The sequence below is a fragment of the Camelus dromedarius genome, chromosome 10 (genome assembly GCF_036321535.1).
Source record: "Camelus dromedarius isolate mCamDro1 chromosome 10, mCamDro1.pat, whole genome shotgun sequence".
Lineage (NCBI taxonomy): Eukaryota > Metazoa > Chordata > Mammalia > Artiodactyla > Camelidae > Camelus > Camelus dromedarius.
In genome coordinates, this window is record NC_087445.1 from 24,334,275 (window position 1) to 24,345,464 (window position 11,190).

General features: G+C 37.6%; 1 protein-coding gene across 5 annotated transcripts in view; it reads left to right on the top strand.

Moving 5' to 3' along the window:
- NFIB (nuclear factor I B) overlaps window positions 1-11,190 on the top strand; it is a 228,415-nt gene that overhangs the window by 215,159 nt on the left and 2,066 nt on the right. For 4 of the 5 annotated variants that reach the window (XM_031449721.2, XM_031449725.2, XM_010988175.3 and 1 more), the window contains one exon: window positions 6,632-11,190. This exon is cut by the window's right edge and continues 2,066 nt beyond it. In XM_031449721.2, the coding sequence (XP_031305581.1) occupies window positions 6,632-6,761 (130 nt within the window). In that variant the 3' untranslated portion in view covers window positions 6,762-11,190. The remainder of the gene's footprint in view (window positions 1-6,631) is intronic. The other variant, XM_031449722.2, reaches the window with a different exon arrangement.

An 11,190-nucleotide genomic window follows, 5' to 3' on the forward strand; every position in this document is an offset into this window, starting at 1 on the left:
GTTTTATTACTTTTAAGTATATAGATTGCCTTGCTGAGGGGTCTTCTAGGATTTTGTAAGAGCTGTTTACTAAAAGAGGACAGTCATTGTAAGGAGCACATTTCATATTAAGCTGGAGTGGCCCCATCCCTAAGGGCTCTTACTGCCCTGTGCTCTTCATTGGATAAAAGGTTTCACTGAGCATATGCCATTATTTTACCTAGAAAATGCTAGAATTCACACATGGTAAAGTGAACATGCAATCCAGCATGCCCCATAACAAAACACATCTGAAACAACTGAATATAAATTAATGAGCTTTGATGGCCTCCCGATTTGATATGTTATCTTCAAAATCGTTGGTCCCCCAGGAGTAGCAATAAAGAAGGCTATTTACCTACTTAGTTAAGAAACAAATACATTTCTCTTTCATTAACTGTGAAGTGCTATTGCTCTCGGTTAGAATAATTCCACGAGCCACCTGCAGTTTACGATATTTGGTGTTTCCCAGGGAACCCACAAGAGTACTTTGCAGTTCAGGTAAGAGCTGGCCAGGGAGCTTTCCAATACAGATTATTACAAATAGTAATAATCATTAGAAATCATCTTGCATGCAAATAGGATCATTCAGATGGTCATAATGATCCTTAAAAATGGGGGGGATAAACTGGAGAAGCCCGAGACCTGTATAAGGCAGTTTGTGCGTTTCACATCTGATGTGGAACGCAGCCAGCAAGGTGCTAATGCACAGCCACATCTGTACGTACATCAGAAAGGCGAATACTGCCTTTGGCTGAAGAGAATCATGAGTCGGATAATGGGACATAGTTGTTCGTGTTGCAACGTGGACTCAGAATGATGCTTCTGTGGGAATTTTGGTGTGTCTACATGATACGGACCATAACTCATAGGCTCGCTTATGTAATTCAGGGATAATGTGAATTTTGTTTAATGATAAAAGTATTAAGTGTGTTTCACAAGAGGGAGGTGAGGTGAATGATAGTGAGTAGGGACGTAGATTTTAGAACCACACTGCCAGAGCTCAAATCCTGGTTTCTACAACCTAACAGCAACAGGAGTTGGGCAAGACTCTTAGCTTCCCAGCTTCAGTTTCCTCGTCTGTAAAATCAGAATAATAATGGCACTTTTCTCATAGGTTTATTTTGAGGATCGAAATCTTTAAAGTGGTTCTTAGTGCATAGGTCAGTGCCTGGCAAATATGTGTACGGCATAGGTGCCAGCAACTAGTACGTTTGATAAGTACCTTTTTCTTTGTTCTGATACATTAATGAAATCTTAGATTTATTCTTTATGTATAGTAATATATATAATAACTCCTAAGTATATAGGTACTTAAATACTACCCATATATTCCTTCCACTGGTCTGAGGGAGCCTTTTTTCGTTAAGACCCAGCCCCCAGCACGTGTGTTATACTGAATCAAGCAGCCAAACCAAATGCACACACACATCCAGGACAGTGTGGATCCTGACTTAATACTTAATTGGCCTGCCTTGATTGGTGTTTCCAGACAGATTTTTAGCCATTAATAGGGAAAATTATTTATTGTGCGCTTTGGGAGAGATACTAATACCTGTGTGTTAATATTACAGCAACAAAATTAGGAGTGTTTAGCCAAAGAGAGAATAAACTTTCCTTCCTGGGGGTATTTTGAAACAGGTGTAAAGGAATTAAGGGCAAATCCTCCTTTTAAATTAAGGTATTTATTTATTTATTTCCCATGCTTTCTGAGCCATTCCTTATTTTTATTGCTATTTATAAGTAATGTAGCTACTGGTACCATTGAGGTGTATATGAATATATGCAATTCTTGGTGCTTCATTCCCATAATATATTTTTAAGCTTCTTGAAAGAGTACTTACTATCTTTAAAGCAAAGACGGTACTCGTATGATTAAATCAGCATGTAAAATCTGAACAGGCAATATGATTATTACCCTGAAAATTTTAGGATACTGGATGCTTTGACATTTTATAAAATGTTTGACAACTGGGTTGCCTAACCCATTATCAGTTACACACAAGCTAGGAATAAATGAATTTTGCCATTTTCCAATTAGCTTTATTTCAGGACAAATAATTGAAGGGAAGCCTTTGACTTTGGTTCGTTACTAAACTTAGGACTCCACGTATGTTTATTTGGTACCCCATTGGTCATGGGTGGTTACCAAGGTGAAGCTAAGGGCTGAGACACAGTCACAGAATGCCTAATTTTTAAAAAGCACAACCGTCAAATGTTAACTTGCCCAGAGGACTTTTCTCTCTTTCTTTCACTGAAAGGGATGGAGTCTGTTTACTCCTTGTGGATGCAAAGATTAGCTGTTTTATCCAATTTGTCCCGGATAAGAAATATATAAATAGTGTATCATTTTTAAAAGGAAGAAGTGGGTATCTTCTTCCTCCTTAATCCTCACCATAAGGTCACTTTGTTTTCAAAGGAGATAGATATATCAAATTTCAGAGTTGCTTGATCACCCGGACCAACCACATATTCTGTGCACAAGTCTGCTGCAACACTAGCTAGTTTATAACCCAGCTGTGTGTGGCCTGGGAAATTCACCATCTCCTGCAGCAAATACATTTTGCCTTCAGAAAACTCTGTTCAAAAGTTCTTTCCAATGTTTGGTCAATGCCTAACTTCCCAGGGAGGCAGTGTAGTAGTCACTTGGCCATGGGAATCAAGGAGACCAGGTGGGTCTGAGATCTAGGTGGGTAACTTTGGGTGAGTTTAAGCGTCAACTTTCTCATCTGTGAAATGGGGATAATAATGACAATTTCAAGAGTTCATTGAGAAAATTAAGTGACATAGCACAAGATAGTACTGTGTTCATGGTAGGCCCTCAGCATGGTTCTTCTGGAAGAATTCTGTCTACCTGAACAACGTAGGAGACGTCTCCATTTCTTTCCAACTCAGCTGTCATGTCTTCCCTGTCTTCCTTTAGCCGTTCCTCAGATGACATGATTTGGTGAGTCTGTTCACCAAAGAAATGCCACAGAGTTTGTTTCTCTTGAAGAGTGATGCCTAGAAGAAACACAATGCTTCCGAAGTAGTCTGATCAGGATGAAATAAAGCAATCCCATCACCTACCTTTAGTGCATCTTATGGTCAAAATAATGTGTTAGCTTCTTCCCTTTGGGGGCAGCCACATCATACATTTGATCAGAATCATAAGAAAATATCACCCGTGATATCAGACATTGTATATGTTTTAGAATTTTAACTTTTATTTATTTTGTTTTTAATGAATTATCTCATTCCATACTCGGAACTTCAAAGAGTAGAAGTCACTAGAGTGAGTTCTGTTTTGTGTTAAGATAGTGTCAAAATCTTTCGGGCTTATTTTTGTGCCTCACTTTTCACGAGGTACTTGCATTCTTTTTTTTTTTTTAACTGATATATTCTCTAAGATATATATATATTCTCTAAAAGATGTGCTTTCAGTGTTCAGTCATACTCATCTTCTGTTTGCCTTAAAAAAAGGTGATTTGGTAATGGAAAATGTAATGAAAACCAAGTAAATGCATCCTTGAAGATATACTGCTGAAGTAGATTAGTTTGACTTTGAATATTTTGAACTCTTTCAATTATACTCTCATCTCTTAATAGACAGAGGCACAGATTATTGGATTGAATATAAAATTATCCATATAATTTTCATTCTATTATGAATTAAGATGATTAAACATTTTACATATAATGAGCTTGTATATGTATGTAAATATGAATGTGTGTTTATTTTATCCATACTGGTGATCAGAGAGAGAGAGTTGATGTGTAAAAAGCACTGTTAAATTTTCACCTGCAAAACGATGCAATTTGGGGCATTGTCTTTTTGAAATTAAAGGATCTAGGTTATTTTGTTTGATTAAACATTTTTCTTTGTGTTGTTATTATAATCTTTGAATTAGTTTTACCAGATATTTTTTCCCCACTGGAACTACCAAAAGGCTCTAAAAAAAAAAAAAAAAAGTCTGTGCCTTCTAGTTCTGAATTTAACCTTCAGATTGGCAATAAGAGACTTGTAAAACTCATATATAGAGTCTGCATAGTGTTAATGTCTGAAATTTATTTCCCCCCAAAGGTTCGTAAACAGTATTGACAAATACATCGCACACTGCAATTTTGACATGGTCATAATGGAAGATGGGAGGTTTGAAAGGTTTAAATAAACATCTAAATTCAATGTGTTAGATATTCTTCAGCAAGAGTCCTGTTGGTCAGCGTTGATTTATTTTTACTGAGGATTTTCAAAAGAATAACAATACATGTCTCTCCTAAAGAACTGAGTAAGAAAACTATTACAAAATAAACCCCGAATTCCTGTCTTTTCTGCCCTTAGTAGGTAGACTTCTCCATTTAGGGAGTCACATCTCTTTTCGAGCATTCACATGCACTTTATTTTCCTCAAGCATGCAGTCTCTAAATGACTTCCTAGAACCCGTTTAATCTGGGACTTACTGATTTTGCAAAGTGATTTGCTTATTGTGGATTTTGTCTTTTACTGTCAAGGATTATCAAATACGGCTCTAGTGTTTTTGTTTTTCATATGTGCTTCCTATTTCAAGTTAAAAATACCTGAGTTCCATTTCTGTAATTTATCTGTTAAGAAATAATTAGCATCAGCCATGGCCAGGCTCTCTAAGGACTGATAAGACAAGGTCATTTTCTTTACAGAGCTTACCTTTCAGTCAGTAAGATCAGCATAGATACGAATAATTATGATGTGAAGTAATGCTGTAGCCGTGCTGTGTACCAAAGTACAGTGGAAGCACATTTGAGGGGAAAATATTTCATGATGCGCCATGTCACATTCTTCCCCATCAGCGGTGCAAAGTGCAGAAATAATTGTTGAAGATGTGTGTGGGAAGAGAGAAGTATGTGAAAGCAATTAAGTCTCTTAGAAAAGGTTTCAATAACAACTGTTTTTATTCCGTAGAGTTAAGTTTTTATCAGAACATAACATCTCTTTAGTTTGAATTTTTGTGTTTCAGTTATTGTTTGATTATTCCTGCATAGTTGACTTTTGCTAATGCTACACATCTCTGACTTTAAGTTCAGAGATGCCTATTTTCTTTTTCGAGGGGGCCAATGGACAATGTGCTCGTGAAATTATGTGATTCTGAGCAACACTTTTAAAATATATATAGTTGGGGGTGATTTGTAATATGTAATTGGTTTGTTTCTTTATCCAAAAATGTACTGAACATCTACCATGTGCTAGGTACTGTGTTACACGGAGAACAGAAAGAGAAATGGACTTTGTTATAGTGGAGCTCAAAGCCTAGTCTGAAAATTCCTTTAGCATGAAAGGTCATTGTGCAGCTTTTCTATTAAAATATTAACTCAGAAACATGTAGTAATAAGATGTGTAAGTAATAAGATTTGTTTATTTAAAGGTATCACTAGAGTTAAAAAAAAAGTTATCTATCAGATACTTTTCTTTTTAATCCAAGCTCTTTCTGTTTTTCCTTCTCTTTTTCTTTATTTTTGGGGGGGTGGGGAGCAGAATTGTCCCTTCAAGTTACTATCCCTACTGCTATGGTAGTGCCATCCCTCTCACCTCATGGCTCCAAAAGGAAAGAAAAGGAAACTAAATTAACTTTAAAACACTGAAATTGTGTCTTCATGCCAGACCATGACACAACTGGGGATGGAGTTGTCAGCTTGAAGTTTTCTTGGTTCATGGGTATTTATGCAGCTGTTAACTTAGCTGACATTCATTCTGAGTTGAATGTTGAAACAAACAATGCACCTGATTAGGGACACCCCGATCTATGTGTTACGGGGCTGTTTTGTGATACGTAGGTCTGGTGTTACTCTCCTCTACATGATACTTGTTGAACGAGAGATGATTCCGGTAGCAACTAGAGAACTGTTTTTCAAACTTTTTTTGTTTTAAACAGCCTCAAATCCAACATAGCTGACAGTAGAGTTGGTTGGCAAGGGGCAGGACTCTCCTCTGCTTCCTCCATGCAGCCCTCCTCCCTCAACCTCTCCAAACTCCCAAACTCAGAGCAGCTAGGATGTGATAACACCGCTGACGGGGAGGGACGGGGACACCCAGGCTTCTGGTGTCAGCTTCCAACTACATAGGATGCACTGGCCTTCCTGAAAAATGTATTTTCTCTTATCGTAAGGGAAGAGAAATGTCTTTCATTACAGCTTTCAGTTTTACGCAACCATAGGCAGGTAAAAGATGGAAATACATCACTGAGTTGCTTGTGAAAGTAAAGTAAAACAGGATCAGAATATAACTTGCCAAGTATATTGGTCCTGCTGGGTATTTGGTTTTTTTCTTTTTTGGCAAAAATTTTTATTTTATTTACATCGAAGTAGACCAAATATTTTAGGAAGAGTATCCTCAGAGTTCAAAAATTATGGATGAATCCTACTCAAGTTTTTTCTGCCTCACAGTTAGTCTTATCGTAATCTATGAGAGAAATAGACCATGTAGTTTATATCCGTATAATGTTTATAATCTAGTGCATTTATCTCATATTAAACTGTAATTTTGAAAAAAGTTGTAGTAATGTGATGCATATGGAATTTATATTTCTAATATCATTATTGACTTTAACATTGTATTTTTTCTTTTTCTCTTTCCTCCCCCCCGTCCCTCTCCTGGCAACAGTCCTGGTACCTGGGCTAGCTTGGTTCCTTTCCAAGTATCAAATAGGACACCCATCCTACCGGCAAATGTCCAAAATTACAGTTTGAACATAATCGGAGAACCTTTCCTTCAAGCAGAAACAAGCAACTGAGGGAAAAAATGAAATACAACAATAGTTTAAGAAATTAAAAAAAAAAAAAAAAAGGAAAAGAGGAAGACTGGACAAAACAAAACAAAAACAAACAAAAAAGGGAGAAAGGAAAGAACCTGAAGAAAGAAGATAATAGACCAGCAATCACAGCACTTACAATCACTAATTCCCTTAAGGTTGAAACTGTAATGACAGAAAAAGGGTCGATGATATTTCACTGATGGTAGATCGCAGCCCCTGCAAAGTAGCCTTTGTTACATGAAGTCCGCTGGGAAATAGATGTTCTGTCTCTATGACAATATATTTTAACTGACTTTCTAGATGCCTTAATATTTGCATGATAAGCTAGTTTTATTGGTTTAGTATTCTTGTTGTTTACGCATGGAATCACTATTCCTGGTTATCTCACCAACGAAGGCTAGGAGGCGGCATCAGAGGTGCTGGGTGACAGAGCCATGAGCCAGCCGTTTTATAAGCACTCTGATTTCTAAAAGTTAAAAAAAAATATACATATAAAAATCTCTGTAGCCTTTAGTTATCAGTACAGATTTATTAAATTTTGGCCCTTAACCCAGCCTTTTCCAGTGTGTAACCCAGTTTGAAATCTTTAAAAAAAGAAAAAAAAAAGAAAAAAAGAAAAAAAAAAGAAAAAAAGAGAAAAGGACAAAAAAAAAAAAACCAGTTTGAACACAAAGGCTCTATGGAAGAAATGCCTCTATGTAGGTGAAGTGTTATCTCTGCATGCAACAGTAAAAAGTAATATAATACTTTCCCCACAAAAGGAACACTTAACAGAGGCAAGTGCAATTTATAAATTTATATCTAAAGGGGAATCATGATTATAAGTCCTTCAGCCCTTGGACTCTAAATTGAGGGGATTAAAAAGAATTTAAAATAATTTTCAGCGAATTTATTTTCCCCTCAGGTTTTGAGGGCATTAAAAAGGCATTAAATCAAGACAAATCATGTGCTTGAGGAAAAAAAAAAAATTAATGAAAACACAGCACTTATGATGGTTTAGCTGCAGCCTCCTTGGAGGTCGAATTTATTTATTTAAAATTACTGGTTGCATCAAGAACCCATAGGGTATGCAAAAGGTTCTATAAAATCTGCATTCTAGAGACAAAGAGGCAGGCAAATCCATGTCACAAGGGTAAAGCTTACAGTTTACAAACTGGGAACGCCAGGGTGTAGGATGTAAAAAATGCACTCTTGAGAAGACAGATGTAATCAGGGTGCTGACTACTTGCATGGTGCTTTCGGACATTAGCCTTGTTCAACAAATTTCTTGTATTGACAGATCTGTAGTGTGCATGGGCAGACACATTTTGCCTCTATGTCTCTTAAAAGTTGAATTAAAAATACTCTTTCCAGTAATCCTAATTTGCACGAAGATACAATGTCCACATTACGTGCCTTGCCTTGAAATCTAAAAAAAAAAAAACAAAAAACAAAAAAAAAACCCACAAAAAAACAAAAAAGTGACATCACTACACTTGTTTTGCTGCATTTATTATCATTTTAAATCTTTACCATTTTTATGACAAACTATTTTGTACTCCAGACGAAGAAAAATGTGTGACATCATGGATTTTTTAGACAGTTATACCTTTATCTCACATTTATAAAGCATATCATGGCTGTGTATAGTTGCCGCTTAAAAATTGTAATCGACCAGCAATATTTTCAGTATTTTGGTGTTTTTTCTATTAACCTTTCATGTTTTTCATCTTCCAATTAATATTTGGGGGGGAGGGGTTTCAAATTTATACGAATTATGCAATACCAAGTTTTGCCTATGTAGGTAGTGCTTTTAGCTGTATTGGTTATTATAGGTAAGTACACAGATTTAAAAAAAAATAATGTATGCTTTTTTTTTGTTTGTTTGTTTTAATTGACCAAAGTGGGTACTGCTATTTTTGCAGTGTGATGAGGTCCTTTTGTGTACTGAGAGATGGACAGGGGATTTTTTTTAATATACATATATATATATTCTGGGGCGGGTGGGAGGATTTTTAACACTTTACAGTGTAGCTGTGAAGCAGTGCACCCTGAGATGGGCCTGGGCTGCAAAGTGACTGTCCTGCCTACTGTGACAAACTTCAGCTCACACAATTTCCCCTGCTCGAACTTCCCACCTGGGGTGCAAGCTGAACTCATTTCTGGTTTTCGTAACAACAAAGAGTAAGAACAAGCGAACACAACAAATTCTCCTGGAGGCAGACTTGGCTTAAAACAAACTGTTCCTATCTTTTTTTTTTTTTTTTTCTTGGTTGGTGGTGGTAGTATTTCTTGAAAGTTCTGGATCCACAGTGGAGGGTGAGCCTGTCCCGTATTTGGCCGAGATATCCCTTGAAAAGTACTCCTAGCGGACGTTTCAACTTCGGGGGTTTAACACCTGAGCATCCTTCCTCCTGTAAATTACGCCATCCTGCTGGGGGCAATGCTCCCATATTCTTTCCCCACCACGTCTTTTCTCCATTTCTTCATTTCGTTAATGATAGTATATGATCTACTTGTGACTCACTACTTCAAATGGATGGCAGTGCGCTTGGGAAAAAAAAATTTTTTTTTTAACATCCAGAAGATTGAACAGACGGTTGCTATTATTAAATGTATTTGGACTTAGAGATTAAAATCAAAGTTCACTTTTTAAGGAACAAAAATATAAATCTTGTTAAGTTTTCATTTTACCTGCCCTTTTTAAACTGAGAACCAGAGCAGAAGGGAAATACAGAAGTTTAAGAAATTAATTTTCCTGTGGATGAATTAAGCCCATTAGATGCTGATGGGTTTTTTTTTTAAGGGATGGTACCTCAAATATATATTTGATTTCATGTCCCCTGAGGGCTAGAGGGTGAATGGAGGCTGGTTCTACTTTACTCTCCCCCACTGCCCTCCAGTCCCGTTAAGGGAACTCACTCCTAGAAGGAAAAGCTTTTAGAATAAGTGACACAGGGCGGGCTGTCTGGAGGAGCCCCCCCCCCCCCAACCCCAGGCCATGCCCTAATAACATGAACTGTCCCTTGTTCTCACAGTGTATCATTTAATAATGAATACTTTAGAACAATGCTTAGGGGCCTGAGAATTGTATCTGATCGGCCCATTCAGGTGGCTAGCCCAAATGCTGAATAGCACAGCGGGATCCTAGCAGCGCCAAGTTCAACAGTAAGTCCACTTCCGAGATGACTTGCCGGGGTGGAAGACAGGCCATCTCAGCCAAGCTCTTCATGGATCTCCAGTCTTGTAGGTGAACAGATCAACCTCCCAGGACACGCAGTATTTTTTGAGAGCCAGCGCGCCCTCTCCTTTTACCAGTGAATGAGCAGCTCGAGCTAAGTCTGTCCCACACTGTGGGTATTCCTGCCCGCCTCTGGAATACAAAGGCCTAGTTCAAGTGTTGCTTTTTTTTTTTTTTTTTTTAAATCATGTGTCATTTCCTCCTCTCCTTTTGGGATAAAACGCTTAAAAAATCGACTACTCTCTATAGAATCTCAAATCCATTTCGGCCTCCTCCTCTTTTACCAGGAAGTATCTTGTGACTGAGGGCCCCCCCCCCTTGCAGGTCTTGCACGCCCCTCCCCTCCCCTCCCCAGAACTGCAGAGCGGCAGGACGGTGAAGTCACCCTAGGGAGTGGTCGGGGCAGGCGTCGGCTCCGCCTGGGCTCCGCAGCACTGGTCCGCTCTTCTTGCGTTGCTTTGCAGCCCCCCACTCCCAATGCCTCCGAAGTGTTTCCTCTGGAGTGACATGAGCGTTTGAGGCTTGTCTAAGGAGAAAAAAAAAGGCAGTGAAGGAGATTGTACATAAAGACATGGCAAAAATCTTAATTATAGCAATATAGTTATGGGGTCATGTTCGGGTGGGCAGCTCCATTTAAAAAAAAATATGTGAATGAATCTGTGAAGCTGCAAGTAGCAAGAAGAACGAAAGGTCTTCTTAATGAACCGCCTACCTTGTAGACAGTAATTTGTACACTGTATAGTTTTGTTAAGAATTTTTTTTTAAATTAAAATGCCCATGTTTGTAAAGCTAACTTTTTAACAATGATAATGGAACTATATGTTGTTTCCATTTTTAAAGTAAACAAGAATATTCCTTGTTTGGGGACTGGACTTGAGTTAAAACTCTCCAGTCTCTTAAGTTATGTATTAAAAAAAAAAAATCTGTCCATGTTAGGAGTTATTTCACAGATTCCTGTGCTTGAGAAGCATAGGAGACTAATCCTTTAAAAAAGTGTAAATGGAGAAAAGTTATATTTTATGAAGGTTATTTTGTTGTATTTAGTATTGGAAAAGTTGGTTTTCAGAGCATTTCAGAATGTCGGAAGCACCACTGTCTTTTTATTAGTATATACGGCCTTTAGGGACAGTTTTTGTGATTGTTTTGTGATGGTATTTAAGGTTGTTTCACAGAGCGTTCAGGATAGGC